The sequence below is a fragment of the Cydia splendana genome, chromosome 2, assembly GCF_910591565.1.
Source record: "Cydia splendana chromosome 2, ilCydSple1.2, whole genome shotgun sequence".
Lineage (NCBI taxonomy): Eukaryota > Metazoa > Arthropoda > Insecta > Lepidoptera > Tortricidae > Cydia > Cydia splendana.
Genome location: NC_085961.1, coordinates 24604406 through 24619464, shown reverse-complemented (window position 1 = coordinate 24619464; position 15059 = coordinate 24604406). Strand labels below are relative to the sequence as shown.

The 15059-nt window shown below is 36.8% G+C and overlaps 1 protein-coding gene across 1 annotated transcript in view; it reads right to left on the bottom strand.

The window, feature by feature from the left end:
- LOC134806015 (homeotic protein Sex combs reduced-like) overlaps positions 1-9077 on the bottom strand; it is a 47374-nt gene extending 38297 nt beyond the window's left edge. Inside the window, exons 1-2 of the mRNA XM_063779218.1 lie at positions 8894-9077; positions 4597-5473 (exon numbers count right to left, since the gene is read on the bottom strand). Of these exons, the coding sequence (XP_063635288.1) occupies positions 4597-5341 (745 nt within the window). The 5' untranslated portion in view covers positions 5342-5473; positions 8894-9077. The remainder of the gene's footprint in view (positions 1-4596; positions 5474-8893) is intronic.
- Positions 9078-15059: the final 5982 nt, after the last annotated feature.

Genomic DNA, 15059 nt, shown 5'->3' with positions numbered 1-15059 from the left:
CTTAGTTTTAATAGTTTAGTTTAGAGTTAATTTTAATGTAGGTAATGTATTAATTTGATAATTGGTCGAGTATGTTTAGGTATAAGTTTTAATTTCTGATAGGATTAGTTGCTTAATATAATTTGCATCTTTAAACTCATAATAAAAATTGGGTTAATTAACTTAAACTGCTAAGAGTGCCATGGTGGCGTCTCCTGTGTTAGTAGGTAGGTAGGTACCCTTAAAATTATTTTTTTAAAGTTCAATATTAATTAGCTGTAACAAAGACAAATAATCCCGAGGTTTACTATAAAACTTTAAATATTATTTAACATAAACTAGCTTCACTTGTCTCCTGCGTTACGGTACGGAAAAAAACAATTTACATAAGAACCGAGGCCTTATTAAAGTGCAACAACATTTTATTCATCTTTATTACTGAAATAAACTTAATTTATATTTTAATTGCCAATAAACTAAAAAACGCGGAACACACAGCAACTGCACAATGCGCCCATAGCATAATATTGTTTGAGTCATATTTTACTCACTCGGACTTGATTTATTTATGGACTCAGACGGCCACTAATCTTGCTTGGAATTAAATTTGTTATTTATTTACTAATCGGTAGTACAGGTACGAGGAATGCAATGTTTCACGCTCAAAAAGGGCATAAGTACACTTGAGCTCAAATGTGCTTATGGCCTTATCAAATGTGGCTAAAGGGCCGTATGCATATTAAGGCCTGCGCGTGAATCGATACAGCAGTGGCAGCGCTGTTTGAGCGAAATCCGTTTTCGGTTTGTTTTAATGGCACGACAATATGACAAATTGTATAACTGCGATTTTTGGATGATATATTGTGGCATGTTTGATGTATGCAATTATGCATATCGTTTGTCAATTAAAGCAATTTAAGTAGGTAAGTTAAAGTAAAGTTTTATAGCTACTTACGAGAAATGTGTATCGTAATAAGTATGATTGTAATGCATTATAGTGTTTCGATTTCTTATTGAACCTATCAACAAACATAAGAGTTTACCAAAAAGTGGGTACCTATCAATGTTCTTTTATTCTATTTATTTTTTTCGATGGCGTAGTTAGGAAGCATCGGTTAGAATTTAAATAAGTTTAGGTACTTTGAATTTTTTAGTTGTGGATAGGTACTACCTTTATTAAGAAATTAATTACCTAATTCATTGTTTCTAACTAAACTTGTAAAATGATTAAAAAATACTTTAATATTACTTCAGCATTCATAATATTGACAATTTTTGAGTAAACGCATTTTACGGTAGTCAAGCATAAGTGCTTAATGAAATTCATTATTTTTTGCGCACTTAAAAATTATAATACAGACACATTATACATGGCGCATATAAAAGAGGCACCGCCGCGGTTGGCAGAAAATCGCATAAGTAATTATATTGAGTTTGCATTTATACATAATTCATTAAATAATTACTCAATGTGTGGATCAAAGTTCCTCAAAGACTTTTCATGCCAGAAGAGATTAACTGTGTCGATCAATTTTAGATTTAAAACGAATGGCATTAAGATTGAATTTCTACTATTTTTTTCTTTTTTCCTTACAGCACTTTGGTTCTGGTTATGCAGGTTATCCCTTCACTCGCTTCATAAATTAGTGTTAAACAATGCTAATCGTCATTTATCATACAGGTTTCAACGGGTTCTACAGTCAGCTATATGTTAAGCTTGCGTAGAACTGTCGTTTTTATTTACAGGATCGGACGTCAAAATACTGACTCTAGACATGGTATTGTATGTATGCCACAATGACACGATTGTAAACATTATTAGCGTTTCAAATAGTTATTCCATTAAAATTGATTTGTATTAATGATTAGTGAAACTTGCAAAAATGTGTTCAAAATATCAGACTTTGCAATACCTAGTACAATTTACTTAACATGTAGGTACTGATATAATACAAATTATTCAAATGACCGTAAATGAGTCCATAAAATGGTAATAGTTGTTACCTGTGTATCATGGCAGTTATTACACCTTACCATCTTTTCGCAACTATTAACATTTATCTTTTTATTAAAAAAACCTGTCTGTGTTGCATTTTCTTTCCTAAGTGACTAACCAACAACAACATGCCTTACGAACATATTAGCATGAAGAACAATGAAAACAGACTTATTCCAAGCACTTTGACTTATGATTTATACGCGCAAACAGTGTACTACGGACGCATGTATGTGCATGCAGCTCGGAAACAAACATATCCCTTTCCTCGAAATGGAATAGACACGTCACTCCATAGCGTTTGCATGTAATTTCACAAGTACTAAATATATAGAAATCTTAGTCTGCACGCATAGCGCATGCGGCGTCGCGTTTGACTTATTGCCTTGAAGCACGTAAGGGTTGCGACCTCCGTCTTTTCTATTTGCATACTTGCCCCGGTCAGATACGGTTAGTACGTAAGTATCTAAAAGACTTAAAAGATAGGTAAGCGTTTTTAATAACAACTTCTGTAAGACACAGACATATTGGATAATTATACTTATGGAAACGGGTCACTCATGTATTTTAAGTACGATTGCTCGACATGTTTTGCTCCAAAACGAGGAGCTTCTTCAATGGGAGCACGCGTTTGATTTGCGCACGCTTTTAGTTTTTTAGAGTTAATAAGGTAAATGTAACATAGTTTTAAAGATACTTTATAGCCAAATATCAGCCAATAAGAATATTGGGTTATTTCAGTAGGAATTGAATTTCAAGTATATAGCTATTTCAGCAAGTAAAGATTTGAATCATCACTCATCTATAACATGAGAACGAGTAAGTACATTTACTCCTAATAGTTTTCCTTTTAACTTTGTTAAAATAGATAAATATGTCTACTACTAATCAACAACCTCTACATGATTGGCATTAGCAGGTATTTTATTTTGTCTCTTGTGTTACTTTTCCCTCGCGTTAAGCTTTTAAAACTTAATTGATAATTACCAGCGATACCTAGCCAAATTTGGGCAGCAAAATATAAAATAAAATAAAAATATAAAATGGAAGTAAAATGTTATGACTAACTTTTATAATAAGGCCCTAAAACAAATCGTCTACATGATAACTAGACGGCTGATATACGGTAATACGGTAGTTATTGGCTAAACAAGGCGCACCTAGCAGCAAATGTCAACGGCACCGCCCCCACTATGCAAATATCCGTTCCTATTGGCAGTGCGACGGTTAGTAGAGGTCAAACTTCATTCCTAACCTAAGCGCAAATTGTCCAATTTAAGTGCCTACATTGTAGTTTAAACTTTAAAGAATCTTAGCTGTTATAGTATCCTGGCGACCATGTTCATGTTTTTTAAAATTAGAAATTATTGACTACTTACTACATTCACTCGTAGTTTCTTAACGCACATTATCTTCCTGACGAAATTTGAATTTTGACTCTTTGTCAATTTGTCTGAGTTAAATTTGGCAAAACTCATGACAAATATTAAACCTCACACATAATAGGTATAATATAACGCGTGAAAAACTATTATAACCCCGTAGGTATACGTCCATGGTATTCAAATTATAGGTCTAAAATACCTAAATATTAACATAATTGCAACTAAATTATTATACTTATAATGTTCCAAACGCTGGCCGCAGCCTTGATAGTTGATCTACTTTTAACGTTTAAAAACTAATTGCTCTAAATATGCCAGTTTGAATCAACATTTTATATGTAAATTTCGCAAACACGTCTTTAAATAGGTTAACGTTAAGACTTTACACAAATTAATCTATGTCTGTAGTGTAGCCGATCCCTGTATTTTGCATATTGAAAAGTGAAAGATTGTGCAAGTGTGAACCTTGAGAAGGTCATGGAATTCGTGAAACAATACAAGTCTCATTTCTGGGAAACAGACGGCAACATGTGCGCGCCTTTATCTCAGACATCTACAAGTGACAGCGGCTGCGCCAACCATCTTGCTGTCCTATGCTTGTAATAATACGAGTATCTTTAGTTTTTTGTTTAACTCACACGTTTGCGGGTAGGCTAATGAAGATAAAACGTTTTTTAAAAGAAACAAATGGTTCTAAAATCAAATTAAAAACGTATTAACTTTTAACCAGGTTAACACCAGAAGGTTATCATTTGCCACGTCACAGTGACGATGCACTTTCATCATTAGGAGAAAAAAGGCTTCGAATGCAAGCGCCCGACGTCCATTAATGCCTTATTATGGACGCTATTCATCAGCTTCGATCGTACATTAATGTACGCTAATGTTTTATAAATAGATGTATAATTTGCTTTGTCTACACCTTGGACTATTGACTAACAGCTAGTTTCTATTACTCGTACATCAACTATTGGTATTTGGTTTGGACGAGGGCGTGGCGGCCTCCGGCTTGTTAAACTAACGAGGAAGTCGATCCATTTGATTTAACGGCGGTAAAAAGTGTGAAACTTGTTTATTTTAACGTATTATTGCTTGATTATAAAGTCGTAGTAAAATAATAAAATAGATGATAATATATCAACTATCAACCTATGTATGGTGACACGACCTAGCTAGATTGCAATGCTGATTATGAAAATTATTAAAATCGTTTATAAATGAAATTAAGTTACTTACTTTGTCCTAGATGCACCCGTTTCATCCAAGGATAAATTTGTGGAGGATTCGCCGACGCGTTGGCAGATTTAGAATTCTTCGTATTATTAGAACTAGAGTTGTTAGCCTCATTGCTTTCGTTGCTGGACGTACTGGAAGCCGGACTCGAAATGTTCTGGTTCACGTTCGCTTTGTGTTCCACTGGAGAAGCGATGGGTGTCGTCAGACCCAGCTTAGACCCAGTTCCACCCTGTACGCTAAAGCCGGGCGAAGTTCTGCCGGGGCCTGATGATGTGGAGAGATCTTGTGGCGATGCGACGCCTGTAGTGGACGTGGTATCAGCGAATTTACAACTAGCACCGCCCGCTTGGCTGGGAGGATTGGATATCAAATTCGGTGACAGTGCCCCAGGGCTCGGGTTTGAATGCTGATGCATATGACTGGCTGTGTTTCCAAGTCTTTGTGGATGTAGTTGCGTGTAGTCTATCATGGTCTGTGGCTGCATGTGCGCGCCCGCGGCCGGCGCGGCGTACGGGTGTTGAGGGTAGTGGTGGCCGACTTGTGGAGGAGAGTAGCAGGCGTTCGGGTAGGCTGAGGCCGCCGCGGTTGGATTGTAGTAATCCGCTCCCGGGGTCGGCAGGCCCGGGTGCCCGGGCTGGTCCACCGGCGTGCCCGTGCGCCCCGGCGCCTGGTTCCCGTAGCACGAGGCTAGGGAGTTCACGAACTGGTAGGAACTCATCCCGGCGTTGTAGTTTAGGTCGTTCATCGGTAACAGCGTAGTGTCCTTCTTGTTAAGTTCACTCTACTCTTGTCATCCTTCGGATGTCTGAATGGTCTAGTCGGACATGTTAAGTGCTGTTCGCAGTCCGCTTCAATTGTCCGAGCTTGATTGATGGTCCTGCGATAAAATGAGACACATTAGTTGGTCAAGTGTGTGCTCTCGTTAGGAGGGCATCCAATAGAATAAGGAAGGAAGTGACTATGGTATAAGTGTACTCGTATGTTGTTATTCTTTCAAACGCCGTATTAGTGATAGATGTTGTGCGAGAATGAAGTTACTGTCTAAGGAGGTGCTTTTAATGTAGACGTAGTGTTATGATATGACAGATATTAGTTTTGAGAACTAACTGATTTTGAATATTTTTGTATGCTTGTAATCAAACCGAATGTCGGTGAATAATACTAGACATAATAATACAAAATTTTGTTTTTTAAATAATACTTTTCACTAGCTAAAACAACAGCAACATTTAACGTAATCATAACAGCTAATAAAATGTTAATAAGATATAATAAAATAGACATACTAAATTAATGTAAATGGTAGATAGATATATTAAACTCTCTCTCTCGTGTCTCTTTTTCTGTTCTGTAGTTTTGCCTAGGTATACGGTTGACTAGTAGAAAATCCTACTTGGCAATAATGTTCCTACCTTTAAAAATAAACTCACGTTTCCTAAGTTGAAGGGCCAAAAACATAAACAAATGTAAAGAAAATTTGTTTTAAAGCAATAATTTATCTTAACAGCAGTTAATACTTTGTAGAATATAACATATCTAAATAATAACTGGCTAGTCTGCGTGGATTAAACGTGAAGAGGCTGAGATTTACAATTACAGGTATATATTCGTATTATTCCCGTACGTACACACAAGGAAAAAAACAATATAAGGAAAGGAATGCCAATCAAAAATAATTCTTGCATCACGACGTAGATCACCAATAGAGAATAAGGAAGCTGCGCAAGGGGGGTCTATTCTAAAACAATAAATTAATACATTTCTATAAAGTGCTACACATGTCAAGTGTATGCGGAAAAAAGACGCCACGTGTTGGCCCATAAAAGTGTCCGCAGAGCTTTATGGGTGTAAGCGGTAGGCCAAGCGCGATTTACGACGTATGCCGGTGCATATGTCTTTATGAGCAAATTAGCAGTCATTGTGTATGTGCTGGATTTACAGTCGAGTGATGAATGTGTGAATTTGAGAATTGGGGATTTTAGGATGAAAATTTGCGGAGTTTTAACTGCGTTGAGCTGAATGAATGTCCGCAAATCTTGAAGTTTAAGACACTTTGTGATGTAACTTTGTGACGTGGGTTTTATTTTCTATGCCTATTTGAAATTACGAGTAGGTACCTATCATATCATATAATATGATATAAAAAATAAAGTTCTATTCCGCAAAGGTTGATTCTTCTAGTTCTAAATAGAATCAAAATTGTAACACGCGACGGTATGCATTGATTGCGAATCATGATTTTTTTTAACTTAAACTACCTTTTAAGTAATATATTAGGTATGTATGTTTTATTAGATTTGGAAATTATATTCATTGTAATCACAATCCCGTGATGTGACGAATAATACTCATCAAAGAATAATTTGTTCTGCTTTGGTCCCAAATTGTAAATAAATTTGGAATTATATTTTTCGTGTCTTATATTAATACATACTTAGATATAGATAAGTTGCTACACCTGTAGTTATATGGTGACCATAGTATTAAAACGTAAAACTTCCTAAAATGATATCCGTCACTTTGAGCCTACATAGTGTATGACTATCATAGTGACTACAACTGTAGGTATAATTAAATATAATGGACTCAAACCTGTAGTTAAATATAATGGACGTAAACCTCTAGTAACTAAGATTAATTTTTAATTGACTAAATTAACTTTAAGAACCAGTGATGATCGGTAACCATGGTGACGACACGTCTCTTGTGTTATTCCTGTATAACATGAAGGTACAATACTTCTATGTTATCAATAAAAGTTTGATTGATTGATTGATATACTTAGGTATTTTCATAAACAACTACTGATTATAAATACCTAATTGAAGATAATCTTTAAGAACCATGCTTGGAAGCATTGGGTAGCACGAGTAGTATCAGTACTATCAATACAAGTATCAATTTAAGCAACTTTGTTACTTTAAATTATTTTAATATTATTCGTTAATGTTATTTCAGTAGCTTAAATAGAGAATGAAACTAGGTAGGGACCTCCATATGTAGATAACATAGGTGTTATCCATAAGTTCGTACCCATATCTACCTACCTACAGGATTTTTTATTATGATTTAGTCAGTCAGATTTAAGGTCCATGATAGTTTAGGATCTCCTGATTTCGCTATTCGATTCTTATTAAATTTGTACCTACTCAGATACCTTCCTTACTTTATACCTACCTGCAATAATAATATAAACGTCTATACGTCTATATGGTTGGAAAGCAAGATAATCTTGACTTGGAGGTCTGAAAAGTATTTTTAATAATATGTAAGTAGGAAATTTTACTTTTTAAGTCTGCAATCAAACTTAAATTAAAAAAATAAAGAAAAATTTATGTGAAAACCGTTTACTAAGATTCTACAAAAATGGCAGATTGAATTAAATTTAATAATCTTGTGTCCCATAAACAAACAAAAGTTTCAACCAAGTTCAGTATCAAAATAATCCATATTGAAATAAAGACGCTGACGTGCCCTCACATGTGTCGGTTTATTTCAGTCGGATTTTTGTCGTCGTCCGGTACGAGTTAAATGGGCCGGACGATTTCGATGCTTTTTCTTTTTCTTTTAATTTCATTTATTTTTCTAACGTTCTCAGCTTTGAAGAGGAAACGGCTGACTGTTTTAATTTTAATTCGGGCATTGATAGCTTGTTGCAAGTGTCTTGTTTGGTTTAGTTTATTAAGGAAGGGCTTTTGAATGTTGCGATCAGTTTTCATTTTTATTTTAGAAGATGATCTAAGCACATATTGTCAGCTAGATTCACGTTTCGAATTAATTTGATATATTTTATTAAAATGAAAAAAATAGTAAACATTAACCATGGAGTTTAGTCCCATTATAATTCTTATTATTCTTATAATACATAAAATAACACAAATATAAATGTATGATTAATTTCTTATTTTGAAATAAAAAAAACATTAATCAAACAAAATTCAAACAGTTAATAGTCACCGGAAACTTGTATAAACCAACCAAACTCGCTTTGTAGTCAAATACAGTAAGCTTTCAAAGATTTAATATGCTTTAAATGTCCCGTGTCAAGTGGACAGTTGAGATCCACCGCCAAGAGATTTACTGCGACACGCTTTGATTTTATGACTACTCAAACACTTTCAATTGACGATAATTTTTTAAGAAACTGAATCATGGGATTTAGTGCCATTCAATCACGGAATCGAAAAAAAATTGTGACTTGAGCTTTAAGAACTACAGTCAAATTAATTTCAGCGCGTTAAATTTTTTCAGCCGAATTTTCTTTTCATAAATCCAAACATATTAAAACTATACTCACACTAAATGTCAATAAAAAAAAAACAATCACAACCGATTCACAAACATCACTCACTTCACAGTTTAAAAATCGAACTCTTATTTTAAAAGTCCGGTAAGTTTAAAAATCGAATGCGTCCGAAAAGTTCGGCGCGGCGCGGAGGAAAACGGCTCGTGGTTTCCCGGCGTCCGAGCGACGAATGCGTCTCGAGCGAGCGATCGCGGCGAGGTGGGCCGGGCGGGGAGGGGCCCACCTGAGCCGGCGCCACGTGCCCGCTCGGGCGGCGCGCTTGCGCCCGCTCCCGCTGCCGCCTGTGCTGAAAGTGACGCGAAGGCCTCACTTTTCATGGAGATGGGATTTGACGAAGTGTTTCTTTGTTTACGTGGATGTTATATTGCTTCTTTTAATTAAGTTCGCAAAATGGTTATGATGAAACTAGGATTATAATTTCATGAGATGTTTTCAAGATGAGGATACTTAGTTAATATTAGATTGTTAACCAAGGGTGGAAAGTAAACCATATCACCCGAGATATTTTGGCGCCACTAGTTCAAGGGTGAAATGGTTATTTTTACTCGTACCCGAGGTAAACACTCTACCTACTTTTCATTTCGACTTTGAGGAAAGTCAAACACAAGAAATGTAGGTTTATTAATAGGTATTTATTTTGATGTTAAGAGAATTTCTGCCTCCATGAAATCGAGGTGACCCTACACAGGGTGATTTTCACTGATTAAATTTGTTGTTTGACAATACTACTCCTCAGAGTTTTTTTGGTTAGGTCGGACTGAAAAACCCTTGGTACCTATCCATCCCACAGAGTATGGTCAGAAGTAATAAAATCACTCCGTGTGGAAACAGGGGCGTATTTACCCTAGGGCCATCCGGGCCATGGCCCGGGGCGCCAACCTCCAGGGGCGGCATATGCCAACCCCCAGGGGCGGCATGCCGGATTGCATTTTGTTTTTCTTCCTTGACTTCTGGGGCGGCAAAACGTATGGGCCCGGGGCGCCAAATTTCAAAATACGCCCCTGTGTGGAAATCACTCTGGTAAACCCAGTTTGTCAGTAGAAATAAAAGCGAAATTCCAATTTTCTTTGGGAGGACAGCCTCGAGCCTATTTTTTTGGGCTATCGCCTTTTTCTACTGATGGAAATGGCTTACCAAACTATATACCTACATTTATCTGGGGTTAAAGAAAAACTCAAAAATATTTTTCTTTCAGGACCAGTTACCAAATTTTGAAGTAAGTAATTCTGCGCCGTAGTTCTTCACAATTTCTTCAAGCAAGCTGTGGTTACCTATAATTGGACAACGTCTACCTTTAATGTTATGTAAGCTACTGATAATTTTTTCATGATGTATTGTCTGTTGGTGATCCTAAATAAATAAAATAAAAAAAAGCTGTGGCCTGGAATTTGATCACTAAAGAAAAAAAAAAAATAGGTTTCATTGGTATTCTTCAAACAGGTAGGTACTTGCTCTAAGAAAAAGCACCTCGTCTCTTTGTGTTTATATACTTACCTTTAAAGGATAAATGACAATTTTATATTTAAGCAGGTTTGTATCTCATAATGAAATATAAATATTTAGGTAGGTACCTACCTACTTCAGACGTTTTAATAATTAAATCGTATTTTAGCAGGGGCATAACTAAGACGTTTGTGCTATCTTTTTTACAGTTCACAAAGCTAGTGGTATCTGTCAGGCTACAAGTTATAGGTAGCAATATTTGAAAATCTACTTGCATATATTAAAGTTGCATATATTATATTGTAACATTACCTAAGCAAAATAGCTAGCAATGAAATAGTGATTTAATACATTTGCCCTATTTCTCATATCAATTATTGTTACTGTAATTTAAATAGTAAAATAGTAATAATTATGCACGTAAAGTATAACTATTTCCACTACAAAACGTCAGTAATCCGTCATAAGTCAGTACTTACCGGTCGCCGCGCGGACGCCCATACATCAGGAATGACGTGACGGACGGAATAAAAATTACCAAGCACTTCAATGAATTATTTAAAACGCTATTTTAAAACAGATGTTTTGTAACGGTTGCAGGTTTGTTGTGGAAATATGACACTGCGAAAATTATTTTAAAAGCTACCTTATTCATTTTAATAAGTTAGGTACCGAATAAATATTACTCTATGGGTATGTATTAAAAGTTTACCCCTAAACTTTTGCTAAAGCTTGACCAGTAATCATTGTCAAGAGGGCGCTGTTATTCTCATGTATAGGGTGACAATTCATATGAAAAAAATTATTGCAGTAAAATTCTCAACATTGCGCGTGATCATATATTACTGGTCAGGCTTTACATATTTACTAAACGTCTCCTGCGTTACTTATAAAAAATGTAATATTTAAGCAAAATGTTGAGTTGGGTCTTTCGTGATACACATAATTTTTTTGTTCTCTATGCCTTTTGTTATTCTTTCAGTTCGTATAAATGTTTCTATCTCTACTAGATAGAGGTTATAAATTAGAAAATAGAGATTAGAAATAGTAACTTTGCACCGGCTTGGTCTTTGACGTTTATGATAACGCTTCCATACTCTGTCGCGTGTGCCAAGCTGGTGGAGAAATAGCTTTTAGAAGGGTTATTTCCTGCACTGAAATATATAAACTTAGATGAGATAACCGCGTGAATCTTCATATTATTGAAATGTTGAACGGGTATTAAACAAATTTCCTATAAGATAGGATGCAAATATAGATAAGTAGGTGTAATACCTTAGCTTATTTATATTATAGATATTGACAGTGTGCCTTATTTTATGAATTAGGTACACATAATATGTGAATTAATTTTAGTTGTTTTTCCATTCAAGCTATCTCGTTTAGCTTTACATTTGTTACATATATAAATTTTTTAAATATTTAGATCACAACGGTGACACTCACGTGAATTATTAGTCGCTATTGGCGACATGTTTCAGACCCATCACGTGACTGTAACCGTCGTGATGATGTGATCAAAATATTTTAAAATATGGCTCACGAAAGTGGTTTTTTTTTTAGTTCGAGTTAGATACGTAACGTAGATAGTAATAGTAACTAACTAACTTGCAATGACAAAGTATGTCAATGTCATCATTATAATGTCTCATTTCTACGAAATCTCCCACTCCCTCACTGTCTTCTATTAAAGTTTGTGCAAAGTTAACATAGACGTATTCTAGTCATTTAGGTATCAATTAGATACACAATACACAATCGTAGGTAAATGAACAAGCAAATTCCCATTGGACTTATATCGACCGGGATATGGACCGTGATTACGTTTTGTATTGTTTTCGAACTCCCGATATTACGGACAAGATGCATGTAACTGCGTCACAGAATAAATAATAGTACTAGGTACAGAAGACTCACTCTCTAACAAAACGCGTCTATCACGATCAGGACAGATATGGCCGCTAGGTGACGACAGCACCACGGCACGCGGCTTATGGATAGCCACCAAAATTGGTGTGGAACGGATGTACTTTTACTACCTGTAGCAAAGCGACGAAATCCCGGAGTGAGCCACGCCTGACTGCGTCAAAATATCGGGAGTTCGAAAACAATACAAAAGGTAATCACGGTCCATATCCCGGTCGATACTAACCGAAACTACTGACCGTGAAAGTAACCGTGAATCATTGAAAACTGTTAACTTCCCATTGATTTTCAATCACACCACAGAGCTATTAAAAGCTTGCCCATAAGAATAAATCTAAACAGTTGGTGTTCTAATGGCGGGCATTCGTCTCGCACTCGTTTCGAGTTGTAATATAATTAGTAGTTAATTAAAGAAATGGGCCAATTAGTCCCCAACCGGCACTGGGCTGCGTGGGGACTGTGACGTACAGGCCAATTCAATTTAGTTATTCAATCTGTTCCCAATATGATACTGATCTAAAACCGGAATTGGCCTGATAGCACAGAATAAATAGGTAATAGTACCTACCTACCTATTACCGTACAGAAAGGTCGACACTTCCTACAAAACTGAAGTTTGACAGCGATTCAGGGAAGAATCATGCTGTCACTTTCTAATGGCCCTATCCCTTTCGGCTATTGAGGGTTGTCAAAATTGAAGTCATTATCTTATCTGTGGTCGTGCACGCAATGGGACATCAAGTTGTGTCAACAGCATTGCTCGGAGCAATGCTGAGCCGAACGGAGCCGAGAATGCCCGAAAGGAGGAGTGTCGCCCCACTGCTGATAGTGAAGTCTGTCAGGTACTATGGTGTTGATAATGTGGCTAGGTATAAAATGGTAAAATGATGACCCTTTATTTTAATTAATTACCTAATAAAATAATTGCTATGATTTTTTTTAGGAGGCAAACGTGCAGACGTTGCGCCTGATGGTAAGGATTACCTACTGTCATCATGGAAACCCGCAATACCGGGCGGTTGCGCGTTGCCGGTCTTTAAGATGGGAGTAAGCACAGAAATAAGATATCTATGGAAGTAAGTAAACAAATAAAATTCACGTCTTTTTCAGGAGACCTATCGCTCTTGAGTCTAAAAAAACAACTGCTAATATCCAAATCCTATTAGACGGCACCTACCATAATTTATTTACATTCCTCCACTTCCCTTGAAAAAACACTTAGAAAAAACCTTTAAAATACATAATTAAAAGGCAATAAACGATTTATAAATCGAGTTTTTGTCTCATTCTCCTCCGTAGCGAGTGTGAAGGAGGGATTATCCTAGGTCGTAAATTATCAGGTGAATGGCAACATGTCGCGTGACCTGTTGATTATTATGTTGTAATAAATTTTGTGGCCCATGGGGTTTGTCTATGGGGCAATGTCCCTTTGGGTTTGGGTGTTTTAAAGTCAGGCTAGGGTGATTCCGGGGCAGATGGCCACAAGGACGAGATGGAAGTTGAAATATTTCATGGTGTTCAAAAAACAATGGCTAAAAAAACTACCATGGACTCAAATAGGTACCTACTCTAAATTGTAGAGGCATCGGTAAGTAGAGTTAGACCAAGAAAAGTCTGCAGTGATTTTGATAGCCCACGCAGTACAAGTGTTATTTATACGTCATAATTTCATAGAAGATAGACTTTTAAAATAACACTTGTACTGCGTGGGCTATCAAATGCAGACTTTTCTTGGTATAACTCTATTAACTTCGGTATCTTTCTCAATGTATTACCTACGTTAGAATCGGTGAACTGTCAAATTTGCTACTTGACATACTCGTATCTAAATTTTTTATGCTACGACGGTGGCAAACAAGCCAAGGTGACGGCCCGTCTGATGGTAAGCTGTCACCGTAGCCTATGGTCGCCTGCACTCCAGAGGTGTTACATGCTCGTTGCCGAGCCTAACACTCCAGACCCTCGTTGAGGTCTGGCAACCTTACGGTAGGAACACAACACTATGAGTAGGGTCTAGTGTTATTTGGCTGATGTTTTCTGTAAGATACTTTCCCAGCTGGGCTCTGCTCTAGATCTGGAATGACATCCGCTGTTCTGTCCCCATCTACATAATTGCCTTTGACAAATTTACGTGAAATGCCAGCCATATACTTACCACTTTTTTGGTTCTCTGTATGTACCTAATAATGTAGAGTTTCCCCTTTTTCAACTGTGTGTGAAACTAGAATCATCATCATCATCATCCTGTCCTGGCCGGTTTCGGCCACGGCGACTGGAGTTGTACTAGTTATTGAGAGCGACGATCGTGAGCTCTTAGGTGACTGGCGTAGCCTATATCTTTGCAGTGAATGCACGACCGCACTCACTGCAGGTCAGCACCCCTCCGACAAAATTGTAGTTGATGACCGCAGGTGGTCGGGCCTTTAACTCGTCGCGCTTTGCGTCGAGTTCCACTCGCCTCTGCTCTTCGACGGCTTGCACTTTTGTGCTCACTGTATGCCTCCACTTCGGCCGATCTTGTGCCGAAGACTCCCAGTGCGATGGCTCAATGTCACATCAAACTAGAATATTCCGACTGGGGCCCATTTCTCTCTCTCTCTCATATTAGTGTGTTGTCATGGAAACCCATATGATTTGACAGTTTGTGGACTATTAGCCTAATACCATTCGAGAATGGGCCCCAGATTTTGATTGGGGTACAAATTTTGATTCTTAGTAGTAAAGTGTTTTACCTACATTCTATTTTACAGGTGGTAAATATATACGAAAATACTGCATAAATATTACC